The sequence below is a fragment of the Prionailurus bengalensis genome, chromosome A3, assembly GCF_016509475.1.
Source record: "Prionailurus bengalensis isolate Pbe53 chromosome A3, Fcat_Pben_1.1_paternal_pri, whole genome shotgun sequence".
Taxonomy (NCBI): domain Eukaryota; kingdom Metazoa; phylum Chordata; class Mammalia; order Carnivora; family Felidae; genus Prionailurus; species Prionailurus bengalensis.
Window position 1 is genome coordinate 63,970,479 of NC_057354.1, and position 17,001 is coordinate 63,987,479.

General features: G+C 37.5%; 1 protein-coding gene across 5 annotated transcripts in view; it reads left to right on the plus strand.

Moving 5' to 3' along the window:
- The window catches only part of PPM1B (protein phosphatase, Mg2+/Mn2+ dependent 1B), a 93,392-nt gene that overhangs the window by 65,066 nt on the left and 11,325 nt on the right, over positions 1-17,001 (plus strand). For 2 of the 5 annotated variants that reach the window (XM_043603285.1, XM_043603286.1), the window contains exons 3-5: positions 1,650-1,767; positions 4,825-4,936; positions 5,325-5,382. In XM_043603285.1, coding sequence (XP_043459220.1) covers positions 1,650-1,767; positions 4,825-4,936; positions 5,325-5,382 — 288 coding nt within the window. Of the gene's footprint in view, positions 1-1,649; positions 1,768-3,991; positions 4,125-4,824; positions 4,937-5,324; positions 5,383-6,136; positions 6,480-15,466; positions 16,534-17,001 lie in introns of those variants that run through there. The other 3 variants (XM_043603284.1, XM_043603287.1, XM_043603288.1) reach the window with 3 other exon arrangements.

Below are 17,001 nucleotides of genomic sequence, written 5' to 3' on the forward strand. Positions count from 1 at the left end.
AGATACAGAGAATCTGGTTATATACTCTTGATGTTTCTTCCTACTAAAGCATGCAAGTCTGTGAAAAGTTATTTATTTTGAAGCCTTCTTAAGGCCTGGCCTCCATTGCCTTCACATTTTGCAAGATCTTTCTGTCTTTTTGGCTGTGTCATGTGGGTTCCAAAAAAGTAACAAGTCTGAACAAACAGTGCCTGCCTAGATTCTGGCCATACTGAATGAAAAGACTAGAATGGATGTGGCCTAGGCTTTTTTCACTTGAGTTGGCAAAGGGCACCATCAGACAAAATAGCCTACCACCTACATTGATTTAGTTTGTTTAGAATCATAAATAGAAACCATAAGGGGGGGGGGGCGTGGGTTGAAAAGTCACTATTTCAAGAAGTTTTATTCTTTTTTTTTCTTTATTTTTAAAAAATGTTTATTTTTGGTAGAGGAAGGGAGAGAGCGTGAGCAGGGTAGGGGCAGAGAGAGAGAGGGAGACACAGAATCCAAAACAGGCTCTAGGTTCTGAACTGTCAGCACCGAGTCTGACGCAGGGCTGGAACTCGTGAACCGCAAGATTATGACCTGAACTGAAATCGAATGCTTAACCTACTGAGCCACCCAGGTACCGCCCCGCCCCCCTTTTTTTAAGAGAGGAAGAGCACGTGAGCTGGGGAGAGAGAGAGAGAAGCTTAAGCAGGCTCCACACTCAGAGTGGAGCCACATATGGGGCTCGATCCCATGACCCTGGGATCGTGACCTGAGCCAAAATCAAGAGTTGCATGCTTAACCGAGTGAGCCATCCAGGTGACCCAAGCACTGTTTTATCCTGTTCTAAGAAACTCAGTTAAAGTAATATATCTATAGGAAAAGTAATGAGAAAGTTTTAAATTCATTCTTCATAATCTTATGGTAATAGTCTACTTTTTAAATATAGATCGTTTGTACGTGATAGTGTGATTAACAAGGCAGCAGTAAAATTTGTCCTTAAGTTAGCGGTTTTAGCTCCCCTCTGCAGACTCTGACCCTGTTTGTGATTCTGTTTAACAATATGATGGCTTTTCTTCAAAAGTTCTTATATCTGACTGTATAGTATCTCAGCCATCCAGTTACATTCCATTGTTTGCTATCCTCGGAATGGTTTATAATCTGTTTTCTTCTCTGCTTAATTGTTCAGTATAGTCTCTTGAGTATCCTAATGATCAGTAATTTTCAGCTGTGTCAAATTCAGTGGCGTTTTGCTAGCATTGCTCTAATGCAGGTTAATTAGGTGAAAATTACACACTTGTTTGGGAAGATGTGTTTTGGGCTTGAGCCACTTTGGGAATATGTAGTCTTGAGTGGGAAACAGAGTTTAGAAGATGTAATGCACATAAAGATGCATTTCCTCATTTCCTCATTTGTGGAGTGTTGGTGGGTAAGAATAGGTACACAGAATTAAAAGTCATAAAATAATTACAGATCTACCCCTATCTAGAGATCTTGTTTCTTCAGGGAATGCTTCAAATAGTTCTTTGGAATGGAAATGAATGTGTTGAGTGTGTGCATTCTGGTGATTTAAATAAACTATAATTGCTTAATGTAATTAACTCTGTTTTGAATTAAATAATAGGAAGTTGCTGGACTGTAGAAATATAATTCTTTCTTTTTCTTTCTTGAATATACAGGGAAGTCGAGATAACATGAGTATTGTACTAGTTTGCTTTTCAAATGCTCCCAAGGTCTCAGATGAAGCGGTGAGAAAAGATTCAGAGCTGGATAAGCACTTGGAATCACGGGTTGAAGGTAAGTAAGAAAGGTGCTGCTTTTTTTTTTTTTTTTTTTTTTTTTAAGAAGGAAAGGAAAAGTATTCTTCTTGTTTATCAAGTAGTTTTTTTTTTAATTGGGAAAAAATGACTAAGTATTTCTAAACAAGGCCTTAAAAAACAGGCATCTGTCTGTCTGAGATTTACTGTCACATCTTGGACCAGTGAGTGGGAATTGATTGGCAGGGAAAAGAGAGAGGCCTATGATACCCTCAAGGAGAAAAATTCAAAAATACTGTTAAACCTTGCTATTTTATTGTCCCTTTCCTTTGTTATACTTTTAGTGGAGGAGTCCAGTGAAATTTGCCTCCAGGGTTATCATGAACATCAAGTGCTATAATTCCACTAATACTAATTCCCTCCTACCAAGTTAATCATAGGAATTCATTACTGTATGTTTTTATCTTCCCGATTAGAGTTAGCATTGGTGTTGTGAGAGATTATTGATTTTACAGTTGACCCTTGATCAGCGTGGGGGTTGGGGGTACAAACACACCACCATCCCCACCTCTTCCCCCAACACTCCCCATAAGTTAAAAATGCACACATAAGTTTTTACTCCCCTGAAACTTAATTGACTGGAAACCTCACTGATGACATAGACAGTCTACTAACACGTATTCAAAGTAAGCTAGAGGAAAGAAAGTGTTGTTAAGAAAATCATAAGGAGAAAATACACTTACAGTAGTGTACTGTATTGGAAAACAATCTATACGTGAATGGACCCATGCAGTTCAAACCTGAGTCATTCAAGGGTCAACTGTACTTATTTTTTTAATCTTTTATTTTGCAGTAATTTTAAATTTATAGAAGAGTTGAAAAAAAATCAGGAGAGCTCCCATGTACATGTAGTACCTTTTACTTAGATTCCCCATCTTGTTTACATTATAATTCATTTGACTTCTCTCTATATATACTTTCTGTAACATACCCAGTCTTCTCTCTCTGTCTCTGTCTCTGTCTCTGTCTCTGTCTCTGTCTCTCATGGCAATGTCTGGAGACCTTTTTGATGTCAAACTGAGAGGGTGTCGCCAACTTCTAGTATGGAGTAGAGGCGGGGGATGTTGCTTAACATTTTGCAGTACACAGACGGCCTCTACAACAAAAATTTGTCTAGTCCAGGGCTCCTGGATGGCTCAGTTGCTTAAGCATCCAACTTCGTCTCAGGTCATGATCTCACAGTTTGTGAGTTCGAGTCCCTTGTGGGGCATGGTGCCGACAGCTTGGAGCCTGCAGCCTGCTTCGGATTCTGTGTGTGTGTGTGTGTCTCTCTGCCCCTCCTCCACTTGTGCTTCTCTCTCTCTCTCTCTCTCTCTCTCTCTCTTTCTCAGAAATAAACATTAAAAATTTTTTTTGTCTGGTCCAATATGTCAGTAGTGCTAAGGCTGAGAAATCCTGTGCTATAGAGATGCAAGTATAAGGCAGGAGAATTACAGTCCTGCCTCCAAGAAGCTTGCAGTCTTATGACACATTAACTATCATATGCAGTGGAAGTGTGCAGCGGTGTACCTGCTCCAGGCTGGGGTCAGAGACGCATTTGAGAAAGTGACATAAGAAGTTGAAACCTGAAGAATGAGTGTGAGTGAACTATGCAAAATAGGCTGGTCGAACTGGCAGAAAGAGCGTAGAAGTACATGTGAAGATCTAGAAGCAGGAGAAGGCTGCTCGGAATGGAGCCTGTGGGGATAGAGGGGTCAGGGGCAGAGTCGAATGGGAGTGGTGAAAGTTAAGGTCATGGTGAGGGCCTGGTGAGGCGTGGTGACCACCGAGGATACTGCTTTTTTGTTAACTTCAAGTCAGTTGGCACTGATTTTTGAGGAGTTTATATCATTCTTTTTAAATTTTTTTAATGTTTATTTATTTTTGAGAGAGAAAGAGACAGTGTGACTGGGGGAGGGGCAGAGAGAGAGGGAGACACAGAATCCGAAGCAGGCTCCAGGCTCTGAGCTGTCAGCACAGAGCCCAGTGCGGGGCTCGAACCCGTGAACCGTGAGATCATGACCCGAGCCCAAGTTGGACGCCCAACCAACCGAGCCACCCAGGAAACCCAAGGAGTTTATATCTTAATACTGGCCAAATAATCATGTACTAAATACCTGTTTTCCATAAATTTTAAATGTAAACGGAACATGTAAATGTTTTACTTTGTTCTAAGCTTCAGCAAGTTCTGTGACTCATTTTCCTTTTTTTAAATTGTTGTGGAACATTACTACTTAGGTATCAAAAACCTTATAAAACGACATGGATGGACCTAGAAAGTATTAATGCTAAATGAAATAAGACCGAGAAAGGTAAATACCTTATGGTTTCATTTCTATGTGGAATCTAGAAAACAAAACAGAAAGACTCCTGGATATGAGGAGCACACTGGTGGTTGCCAGAGGAAGGATAGGCAAACTAGGTGAAGGAGATTAAGAACTACAGACTTCCAGTTATCAAGTCACAGGCCTGAAAAGTACAGCATAGGGAATACAGTCAGTAATATTGCACTGGCGTCGTATGGAGACTACGCTTACCGTGGCGAGCATTTAGTAATGTATATAATTGTCGGATCACTGTGTACACCTGAAACGAATATAATACGTCAGCTATTCTTTGATTAAAAATAAGCAATCTTATAAAGTGATTTCTATTTTTTCTCCTTTTCCTTACAATCCTTATCCATCGCTTTTTTTTTTTGATAATTATAGTCTTAATAACTTTTGTATTTTTATATGAAATCAGATCAGATGTATATGCTTTTCCACATAGCTGTACTAACAGGGATCATTTTTAGTGATTATAAACCATTTCACTCGGCTTATACCAAAAATTTCTCCACTATTGCTGTATCATAGAACGTTTCCTTTGTTTCAGTTTTTGCTTTTATGTATGCACCTAACTTTTTATATTACTTTTTTTGTTCCTCGTGTGATAGTAAGATAATGTTTGCTTTTTTTACATTTGAAAATTGATACTACCAAATAGTACCCCTTGTTTCACTCTGTGAATCCGGACTTACCACATTAATTTAGGAACTCTGTTTAAAAACTTGCAGAAATTATGGAGAAGTCTGGTGAGGAAGGAATGCCTGATCTTGCCCATGTCATGCGCATCTTGTCTGCAGAAAATATCCCAAATTTGCCTCCTGGGGGAGGTCTTGCTGGCAAGTAAGTAGAACAAAAAGAACTAATTTTGAGTTCATTTATAATTAGTAATTAATTTTGGGTAAGAAGTATATCAGTTATCTGAAAATGAAATGAGTTGACGGTTCTTTTACTAGAGAAGAACTTTAAAATTTCATCCAAAAGAGATTTTTTTTAGGGGAATTATTTATCATGTGCTTTGAAGGTGAAGGTCCTATTTCCTTGATAAATGAGAACAAATTTGGGGTTGTGCTGGATCAGTTTCTGAGTGAGATATAGAAACTATGTTCTTGGCAAGTGTTTAAGTGTAGCAATTAATTTTTGAGAACGGTCCAGATGAAGTCTTATTTTAAATACTCAAGCTTAGTAATTGTATGCAATTTTAATAAACCTGAAGCGTCATTTTTTTTAGGCGCAATGTTATTGAAGCTGTTTATAGTAGGCTGAATCCACATAGAGAAAGTGATGGGGTAAGTTTTATTTCGTTTCTTAAGCATTTTAAATAATTTTATAATGTAAATACTAGATATAATACTTTCACATAATGAAATCTGTAATAAAGTATTAGTACTTCTCATGTTAAGGAGTCAGTTAAAGTTTAAGGGAATGTATAGAAATGGAGGTAGAGATACAGTTCTGTTCTGTAGATAGACTTGCCACTTAATGGGCACCGAGTACCTTTTTGTTGGGCTGTACTTACTTCCTCCCTGTGTGTCTGCCTTTCCTTCTCCCTCTCCCTTAAATCTTGAGGCAAAGAATGTGCTTTGAAGTATCTCAGTTTCTCCTTCAGCAGGCTGCTACCATCACTAGAACGTAGTGATAGAGAAAATGAGCTATTCTTTTAAAGACCTGACTCTCAGTGCCCCTATGTGCCCAGTTGAATACCTAAGGATAATTTCTTTCTAACCTTAGCGTTGCCGCTGTAGGCATGTGTGTCGAGCTGAGATAACCATTTTTGCTGTCTCTGCTGTGCTTCCTCAGAGCAGAACTCTGTCACTTTGCCTTCCTTACTGCTGTTGATGTGCTGTCAGCCGCGTCTCTGTAGTGTTTTTATCTTGGTACTAGTGCCAGAAGACAAAACAGTGCCTCCTTCTCCTCCTCCTCCTCGTCCCCCTCTTCCCTCCTCCTCCTCCTCCTCCTCCTCCTCCTCCTCCTCCTTCTTTTTTTTTTTTTTAATTGTCCTGTATTTCAAAGTCAGTAATTCAAATAAGTATTTTCTCGTAGGGTTTTGAAGTTTTTGGACGTCTGTAAATGAATAACTTAATTTTTAACACTTATGCTTGAAAGATTTAAGGGAGCCCAAGTTAGTAATGAAACTCATTGAGAAGAAATAGACTCACCCTCCAAGTCTCCAGCTCCTGGTGACAGGTCTTGAGAGAGACGTCAGCCACTGGTATCCTCTCAATTGCACTGTATTCCTTTTTGTGCAGCAAAATCCTCTTGTTTCTTTTTTCTGAACAATAAAAGTGTCCTTGCAAAAAGGAACATTTTACAATTAATACATTGTAGTGAGTTGAATAAAAGTGACACTGTATACTGCTAATAACAGGATTTATATCTTGGTCTAGAGCAGTGGTCCTGAGTCTTTCTTTGGTGTTCGGTACCTCAGAGTGTTAAGAATTGTATCTAAAGCTATGAAAATTAATTTAAAAATGTCATGTGATACCTTTGAGAACCCTAAATCAAACAAATGAGGACAGAAGTTGGGGCGGCCATGACTGAAAAGTTCGTCATAAGTGGGTGGTGGAGTGAAGACAGGCTGGTCTCTTCAGCTAGATTATAGGTTCCACACAGCATCCAGTACTATGGTTAGGGGAAATAAACCCTCAAAAGGTAGTTACTGATTCATTACTAGCTGTCTAAGTGCTCCTGTTTCTTCATGTGTGTGAAAATGTAACCCCGGTGTGTAATCTTAGAAAATAATTTTGGGGTACCTGGCTGGCTCAGTCTAGATAGAGCACGCGACTCTTGATCTCAGGGTCATGAGCTCAAGCCCTACATTGGGGGTGGAGCCTACTTAAAAAAAATTGTTTCATTATGCCTTGCCAAATTTCTTTGTCCCTCAAAAAGTTGGCTACTTTTACTCCAGATACGATTTTTAAAATGCCTCAGAACCCTAAATTAACATTGGGGTTAATGTTTTAAACTTTTTTAAAAAATAGAAAGTACTTATACACAGCTCAATAAACAGTGAATGAATAAACAACAGAGCCATGAAACTGAAGAGAAATCCTCAGGATAAAAAACTGGCCTTGAATATGAGTATTCTATGACTGTGTATAAGTTAGGAGATGCATAAGCTTTCTAGTAACTTCAGCAGATGAAACACGGACAGTCTACCCTGAGGTGAAGTGATACAGCGGGGAGACTACAGAACATGAGGCATGGTTCCATCTCTCCTGTCATTGCAGCTTGCCGTGTCCACATAAACACACCAGTTAAAGAATACAGTGTTTCACATCATTTGGTAAAGAATAGAAAGAAGTGACAGAATAGGGAATGTGATTCATTTCCATGTGACCTGTACGCTGATTGCCTGGCAAGTCCGAATTACAGATAAGAGGGGATTTGAAGAGTGATGAGAATGACAAATGAAATGAGGAGGATGGTAGTTCAAGTGGACGGGAGAGGCAAGAACAAAGTATAAGCCAGTCTTTAAAGAAAGGACCTCATTTTGTCCAGAGCATAGAGCTGCTGTGGTTAAAAAAAAAAAAAAAAAAAAAAAAAAAAAAAATTAGGATGTGGGGCGCCTGGCTGGCTCAGTTGGTTGAGTGTCTGACTTCGGCTCAGGTCACGATCTCATGGTTCATGAGTTGGAGCCCCACATCGGGCTCTTTGCTGTTAGCACAGAGCCGACTTCAGATCCTCTGTCCCTCCTGCCCCTCCCCAGTCCCTCTCCTGCTTGTTCTCTCTTTCTCTCAAAAACCAATGACCATTTGGGGAAAAAAAAAAAAAAAAAAAGAACTTAGGATGCCAGAAGTACTTTTGGAGAGACTGGAGTGCCCCCCCCCCTTTTTTTTTTCTCGAAGTTTATTTATTTGTTTTGAGAGAGGGGCGGGAGGAAGGGGTGAGAAAGAATCCCAAGCAGGCTCTGTGCTGTCAGTGCAGAGCCCAGTGCAGGCTTGAACTGTGAGATCACGATCTGGGCTGAAATCAAGAGTCAGACGCTTATCTGACTGAGCCACCCAGGCGCTCCTGGAGAGGCCTTTTGAACTTTATATTTTACAGAGAGGAGCCACCATCTGTTTGGAGCATAAGAATGATAGACCCAAAGGAATATCTCTGGTATTTTAATCTGTTAGAAACATGTGCACATTAGATTAAAGAGATGCTGGCAGTCAAGTAGCGAAATAATTGCAGAGATCAGATGATAAGCGTAAACTCATTATCAGACAGATATGCGGATTAGAGAAACTTCCCTGTTTACTATAAAAAGTAACTTTTGCAGTCCAGAGCCCTCTTTTGGGAAATACCACTTTGCCCTTTCAGAATAATCATGACCTTAGAAAAATGTTGAACCATCATCACTAGTAGCAGAAATGTAATCAAAGAACACAAAGAAGCAGAAAAAAAATGATTATAGGTCATTATAGGTGTTTAAGTTTTTACTTCCTAAGCTACTGTAGCAGTGAGTGAGGCACAGACGTGCTATATAAGTGCTTCTTAACTTAGTTAGATGTGTGCCATGTGGAAGATGTTGCCGAAGTACGGTGGCAGGAGCCCAGGTTAGTTTACAGAATGGGAAAGACAGCTGAGTGCTGGAAATACAGAAGAGGAGCCAGTTGGGACATTTTATAAAAATTGGGGTTTTTTTAAGTAACAAAAATAAAAATTTTGTTCAGACATTTTAAAAAATGAGGGGGACACCTGGGCGGCTCAGTTGGTTAAATGTCCAACTTCGGCTCAGGTGATGATCTCACAGCTCGTGGGTTCGAGCCCCATGTTGGGTTCTGTGCTGACAGCTCAGAGCCTGGAACCTGCTTCGGATTCTGTGTCTCCCTCTCTCTCTGCCCCTCCCCTGCTCATGTTCTCTCTCACTCTCTCTCTCTCTAAAATAAATAAACATTTAAAAAATTAAAAAAAAAAAAAGAATGCTAGTCAGAGTTAATTCGAGTTAATCCTAAGATGTCTGCTTCATATCAGAGATAGAATTATCTGGCTGTAAATGCCTATAAGTAATTTGGGGATTACTTACGGAAATAGGGATTCATTTATTTTTCTTATATGAAAAGAAAATCTTGTGGATAATGTATTTCAGAAGGCCCAGTGGAATGTAAGTCAGAAATTAAAACATTTAAAACATATTCAGAAAGTTCATTATTGAGAGGCGTCTTCTGAAGTTGTCTACTAAATTTGTTTCTTAGTTCAACCTGTTGGAGTATGTTAAGACTTCTTAATGCAAGCAGTATTGACATTTTCCCACCTAGTAAAATCTTTGGAAGAGTCTAGCAGGAATTCTTAGGTGGTCTGTGAATCCCCAGAAAGTTTTTGAAAATGTGTTTATGTGTGTACATACGCAGTTTTTAACGAGAAGTATAGTATGTCTGCAGTTTTCATCAGTTCCTCAAAGGCGTCTGTGACCCCAAAAGAACAATCACCTAGAGGACCAGAAAAAGTAAAACTGCATTTTGCTCTAAACTGTTCTTACCTTAGGCAGGGCTCTGAGATCATGGCTTTTTTCTTCTTCCAAAATGCTAGGTTGGGGTGCCTGGCTGGCTCACTAGATGGAGCATGTGACTCCTGATCTTGGGGTCATGAGTTCAAGGCCCACACTGGGTATGTAGATTACTAAAAAATAAGCTATTTCATTGGTTTAGGTTCTAATCTTAAAAAAAAAAAAATGCTAGGTTGCGTCTTATAACTAGAGGTAGAAATTTCTGCGAGATCTGTGACTTCATCTGATTTATTTATGGCTATAGTCCCGGCACCTACAACAGTGCCTGGCATGTGGTGAGAACTCAGTAAATACTTGCTAAATAAGAGCCATTTCTATTTATTAATTTCTAGGTGTTTGCTTCAGACTATCCTTAAGTCATATATTTAAAAAAAATAATCTGAGGTTGCTAATTTGTATGAAAGTACATGTATAGAGTTTTATATTTTCCATGGAAAAATGTTAAGTTCTTCCCTCAAAGAATACTTAAAATGCTTTTTAATTAGTATATTACTGATCAAGTAGCCATATAGGTTGATGATTTTCCAAGGGCAAAGGGGGGACTTGTAGCTGTCCAGTTGTTGGATATGTATACAGTCATAGGTGATATCCTCAACACCCTTCTTTTAGAGGTGAGCCTGAGAATCAGGGAGAGGAAGTAGTTAGCCTAGGTTGCAAAGCTAAATAAATGATACAGCCAGAATTTCAGTCTAAGGCATGGGGATTCCCAGAACCATTGTCTTTACACCTTTCCGTGTTATCTAAGATTTTTAGAGATTACATATATGTCTGTACCCCATCTCTTTACTAGCCATGAAAAATCATTCCTCATTCTTTTGTGAATCTCCTGTTTAATAGTCTTAAGATACTCTGGTTTTGAGGAGGAATATCTCATAAAGTTTTTGAAACTAAGCAGCCAAGCGCGATATCTTATCAGTTATTTTTCTTTTAAATAGTACACATTTTTGTTTGTCCTAATCCAAAATCTTTTTTAAGGCATTTGAATTTTTGAGAAGGGAGGAAAGACCAGACAAAAGCCCAAAAGAATCTTCGTATTCTGTTTTCACATTAAGTTTTATATATAGCCTTTCTGTTGATAATTTCAAATAGATCAGTTACAGTAAACATAGCTGCTTTTACATTTTTATATCACAGTTTCAGGACTGTGTGCGTACTAGTCTTTTGGTAAATTGTTTTCTTTTTTACTTCTCAGAACATATTTATGGAGAAGATCTATACTGTTTGAAAATATGCCAAACTTTAGTCTATTTTTAAGAATGGTACGACATACTGCTTCTCTAAGCTGTGTGGTCTTGATCATTTAAATGACTCTTTAAAATGATTTCAGATTCATTAAATTTTACATAATCCTTGCAGATAACAGCTAATTAGATTCTTCCTTAGTCGTCGTTAATTTTATCTCATGAACTCATAGTTGAGAATTTTTAGCTCTAAAAGTTATTTTTAGCTGAGAAGCAAAGGATAGGACTGTACCAAAAACACAGTAAATATTTATTCTTTACTTTCTTCTCCATTGTTTTAGCTAATCGTTTGAAGAATTTTGCTTATGGCAACTGCATTAACAAATGCTGCAAATAAATACTAGCTAAAGTTTATCTTCTAAATGTGCTTAAAAATTTCCCCCTTCTGTTCACTGTCTATATTCCAGTGTCTTATTTTGGAGAAAGCAGTATTTTCATGAGAGATTTGATTCTTTTAAACTGTGTTTGTCTAGATGACAGTGAAACCTTGAAAATAAAAACAGAGGGTAAAGGTCTATATTCTCATCTCCATAATTGCCTTTAATTTAGTTTGCAGAGTACTTTTAAACCATCCCATCTAATGGAATTTTTTTGTCCTATAATTTCATTAGTCTCTCTGTATCAAGGAAATGCATTGTAGACTTGACTATGAAATAATTTGTGGCCCACTTGTACAATAATTTTAAGCAATATTTCTTTAGTGAGTGTCCGTTTATATGGGGCATTTGCTACGCAAAAATGGTTACCATCATGTATTCAAAAGAACATGCAGGGGGACATTGGTGCTAATTATACCTGTATACAATCTGAACTGTGTCACTTAACTAGCATTCTCACTCTGATAAATAACTTCGGTCTCTCTGAGCTGATAAATTTCCTCACTTATAAAAATAAGGGTTGCAGTACCTATTAGGTAGGGTACCTATGAGGATTAAATGAGATGATATGCATAAAGTTCCAAGTACAGACATTAATTACAGAAAGGAATATGAAATTCTCTTTACCTCAGCTTACAATCTAATTGGAAAGATTTATTAACAGTTGCAAGGTGAACTGATGGCTGTAATAGATGTGTAATCGTGATGTAATGTATATATGAGTTCAGGTAAAAAAAAACCAAAAAAGTACAGCCAAACAGTAGGTTCCTTTTCTAATATTAATGAAAATCCATAAGAGAGTTGCAAAACAGTATTGTGAAGAGTCCAATGAAATGGCTGGGTAAGAGGTCTCATCCATCTATCTTTTATCGAGCACAGTAGGGAAATGTAATTTGTCTTGAGATAAAATGACTTTTAAATGTGGTCATTAGCTCAAGTTCTTTTCAGTTCAGTGGCTCTGTGATGGCAGCCGTTGTAAATCCATCCCAATTTAACTTACAAGTTTGGTTTTAATGGGTTTTTTTTTTTTTTGAAAGCAGCTACTCCTCCCCAGCTAGCACTCCTACAGAATCCACAGAGACATAGTAGACACTTGCTGTAGTAACAGGTGTCAGTTGGAGAGCAAGAGGTGCTGTATCTTTCGAACCCACCAAAATTGAAATGCAACTAACATAACATTTTCATCAATAAGTTCCAGTAACAAGAGTCTGTATCACAGGTTCTGTGTATCAGAATCGCCTGGCAGGCTTTAAAAAACTCACCCCACCCCAATGAATCTAAATATCATGTGATCGAACTTTAGGGGGGGTGCCTGGCGGGCTAGAAGCGTGCAGCTCTTGGTCTTGGGCCGTGAGTTTGAGCCCCACATTGGGTGTAGAGAGTACTTACATAAATAAAGCTTTAAAAAAAAAAAGTTTAAAAAACTCACCCCAACCCAATGAGTGTGAATATCATTTGCTTAAAACTTCAGTATGTATATGATTTGAAAAGCTCCACAGGCAGTCCTGGTACGAAATTAGGGTTGATCATCACTTCAGAATTTGTTTCAATGTCCTAGAAGGGTGTTTTGGTTTTTGTTTTTTTTTTTAATTTAATTTAATTTAATTTATTTATAAAAAGGGAGTTGAGTTTTTTTGGGTCAGGGGGGTGCGGTGGGGAGATTCTTATGCCCTCTACTGAAAGTTCTTTGTGATATACTATCAAGGAGAAAATTGCCTTTTGGAAAACTTGATTAAAGACTAATACAGTTTATGATTAGCAAGCATTCACCCAGTTGTTCCTTCGTAACCTTCCCTGAATAGATTCAAATGAGAAACTTTATATAGGGAAACATGTTTATTTAGCACATAAGGAAAGGTAAGGGAGAAAAAATAAGAAAAATCTTAACAGCACATTTTATTATGTTTTCTCCACCCGGTAAATTTTGCAAATTAAGAAAAACAAAAGTTATTTGGGGCACCTGGCTGGCTCAGTTGGAAGAGTACGCAACTCTTGATCCTTGGGTCGTAACTTCAAGCCCCCATGTTGTGTGTAGAGATCACTTAAATAAATAAAAACTTTTTAAAAAGGAAAAAAAAAATTAAAAGTTATTTGACAGTTAACCTACTTGAGGTAGAAAATTGGAGAATTCAAAGAAAATGAAGCATCTATAACTTCACTATCCAATACCATCACTTGTATATTGCTGTATTTCCTGTCTTCCCAGGCACTTTACATATAACATCCTAAAATGAACAGATAATAGACATATACATACACATAAAACATACACAATGCACAGTATCATCTCTTGCTTTTTGCCACAAGGGCACTTTTTTTTTCCCCCAAAGCATTCAGGTGCTCTCATTTTTCTAATAAGCGCTGCTATTTATTATGTGGTTATATCAGCATATCTTTGTTTCTTTGTTGCAGAATTGTAGAGTATCAGTTTCCAGAGATGGTTAAAAGTTTATGTCAGATCATCTAGATCAGTAACCATTTTTTTAGAGTTTTTTTTTCCCAACTTTTTTTAAACGTTTATTTATTTTTGAGAGAGAGAGAGAGACAGAATCCAAAACAAGCTCCAAGCTCTGAGCTGTCAGCACAGAGCCCGATGTGGGGCTCGAACTCATGAACTGTTGAGATCATGACCTGAGCCGAAGTCGGACGCTTAACCAACTGAGCCAGCCAGGCGCCCTGATTTTCCCAACAGTTTATGATAAAAACTCCCAAATATGGAGAATTGAAATGATCACAATGGACACCTACACACCTTCTACCTTGATTCAACAACTGTAAACATTTTACTATATTGGCTTTGTGTGTGTGTGTGTGTGTGTGTGTGTGTGTGTGTGTGTGTGTATTTTTTCCCCTTTCTTTCACAAACCTTTTAACAGTACGTTGCAGACATCATTTTGGCATATTCTGGCATGAAGCTCTTAAAAATGAGGACATTTTGGGTGCCCGGCTGGCTCAGTTGATAGAGAATTCAACTCCTGATCTTGGGGTCGTGACTTAAAGCCCTACATTGGGCATAGGGCTTAGTTTTAAAAAAAGAAAAAAATGAGGACATCTTTCCAACCATAAATCTAGTATTATAACCATAATACTATTATCATACCTAATAAGATAAAGATTATCATCTAGTGCCAATTCCGGATTTTCCCAGTTGTCCCTAGAATGCCTGTTACAGTAGTTATTTTGAACGATGGTCTAATCAGGCTGTTACGGTATCAGTCAAGCATATTAATGGAGTCTGTAACCAAGCCCCCACTTTCTTTTTTCCCTTGCCACTGAAAAAGAAGGGCCTGAGCCAGCTTTGTATAGCATGTCCTACATTCTGGATCATATGATTGTTTTCTTGTGTCCTTTAACTCAGTCCTCTATTCCCTGTTTTCCCGTAAATTGGGAACTCGCTTTATTAGATTTGTATTAAACATGTTTGGCAAGAACACACAGGACATGGCCCTACACTCCCTAATGCATCACATCAGGAGGCACATGATGTAAGGTTCTTCCTTTTAGACTGTCAGCTTAACTGTGATCAGCTTTGATGTGAGAGCGTGTTCGGCTAACGAGATTAAGCAGCTGCTATTGTAGAAACCTGTAAGTTTTCCAAAATTTAATAAAATAGGAAAGGAGTGAGTAGTTTCCTATTCATATCTTATTATCATGTTTAAAATAACTCGTTTATTTTTATCTAGAAATGTTTTAATTGAAGTATTTAAGTACAAAAAGGAAATAAAATTCTTATCCACAGAAGCATTAAGATTTCCCCAAAATCCAGTCTAAATTTATAGCTTTACATTTTGTGTCTCCTCTCCTACCTGTCATTTTGCAGAAGTGATGAAGAAACTAATGTTCTAATGGCCTGCTTTTCTGTCCTTTCCTGTTGCTTTAAACACTAATTTCCTTTTGTACTAAACCATTATAGCCAATTACTGGTTTTTCTTTTATAAGTAAGTCAGTTTTAGGAATGCTTGTGTTGCTGTCGAATTCCAGTAGCGGAGTAAATTTCAGATGGGGCTTCATCTGAATAAGGGAATAAGATGTGGAATAAGATGTAAACTAGTTAATGGTAATTTGCTAAAGTCGACTTGATATTTCCATTGGAAGTTTTTATTGACACAAGTAAGACTTGATACGTATCTAATGAACTGTTCTCGTGCTTAGCCTATATTACTCGTGGTAGAGAAATGAGTGCTTTGCTGTGATATGTTATGATATACATGTGATATCCTAGTTTGTCTACTGACACTGGGGTCTTGAATCTTAAAAAAAGGCCTCCGAGGAAGCAGAGGAAAGTGGATCACAGGGAAAATTGGTGGAAGCTCTCAGGCAAATGAGAATTAATCATAGGGGAAACTACCGACAACTTCTGGAGGAGATGCTGACTAGTTACAGGCTAGCTAAAGTAGAGGGAGAAGAAAGCCCGGCTGACCAAGCTGCCACAGCTCCTTCTTCGAACAGTGATGCTGGAAGCCCAGTGACAATGCAGGAAGGCCATACTGAATCAAAAAGTGATCTTGCTGAATTAGACAGCTATAATGAAGATGCAGGGACAAAGATGAGTGGTAAACCCATGTGACCTGACTCCGTGGTAATATTTTTGTGATCTTTGATTTGATGGTTTTTACTTAGGAAGTGTAATGTATGCATTTATAGAACCGTTTTGTTATTTGAACCCTTGGTCAACTAGTTTTATTACATTCATATAGCCTTGTTTTTTAAAGAAGGCCTTTGCATACACCTTTATCAGTTTAAAGTGGACTATTTCTAGAACTTTGAATTTAATAAAGTTATATGTCATTTCCTATTGTATGCCAGAAATGAGGCTACTAGTTATTCAAATCAATAGTTAAAGTCATACTAGACAGGATTAGAGATTACTGATAAGCGAGATTACATTATATTGTGGAAAAACTTGTTAATGTAGAATTATATTGCTTCACATTATTTTACATACTAGAACACTCATCGTTAGCTTTGTAATAAATTTGTGTTTTCTTTAGTAATTTCAGTTCCTCAAAGAATGGCAGATGCTGGCCTGTACTTTTTTTTTTTTTTTCCAAGGATGATGATTTGTGTGTTCTTTGACTTGTTTATATTTTACATCTCTGTAGTTTTATTTTTAGAAGTTCTGAGCTGTTGCATATGTGGTTATTTTTCCTTTCTCTGTATTCTTTATTGAAACCTATTTTTTGAAAAATCTATGTATTATTGATACAGCTTTGGTTTGTACATTCTGTATAGCCTAACTACATACATCAAAATGTATGTCAACCAAGTGTTTAGAATGAAATTATAAGTGTTCAAGTCCAAATAAAGCATGTGATGTGGAATAATCTATGCATGTTGTACTTATTTTTAAATCAAAACAAAAATTTTTTTTAACCACCAGGTTTGGTATATTGGAAAAATGCCCCTTAGAAATTCATTTGTATTTATATACCATTTAGAAAACTTTTGGCTTGGCTTTTTTCAGTAACTAAAAGAAAACATTTTGAGAAGTCTTGCTTACTCAAATCCATTCTGTTTCTTATCCCCTTTTTGTGATACAAAATCTTTCGTGATACTAATCTTTGGACAGTATGGACACACATAGACATGTCGGAAAATTGCCATGATGAGCGTTTTAAAGATTGCAAGACTGTGATCTTTGCTGTAAATATTCATCAGTTCTTAACAAAGGCAAGAATCACAGGATGTTTTACATAGTGGCAGATATGAGTTTTTTGTTGTTGTTGTTATTGTTAAAAATAGGCTTTTAAGATACGGGAGTCACACGGGGAAGTTTTTTTTACAGCTAAATTATTT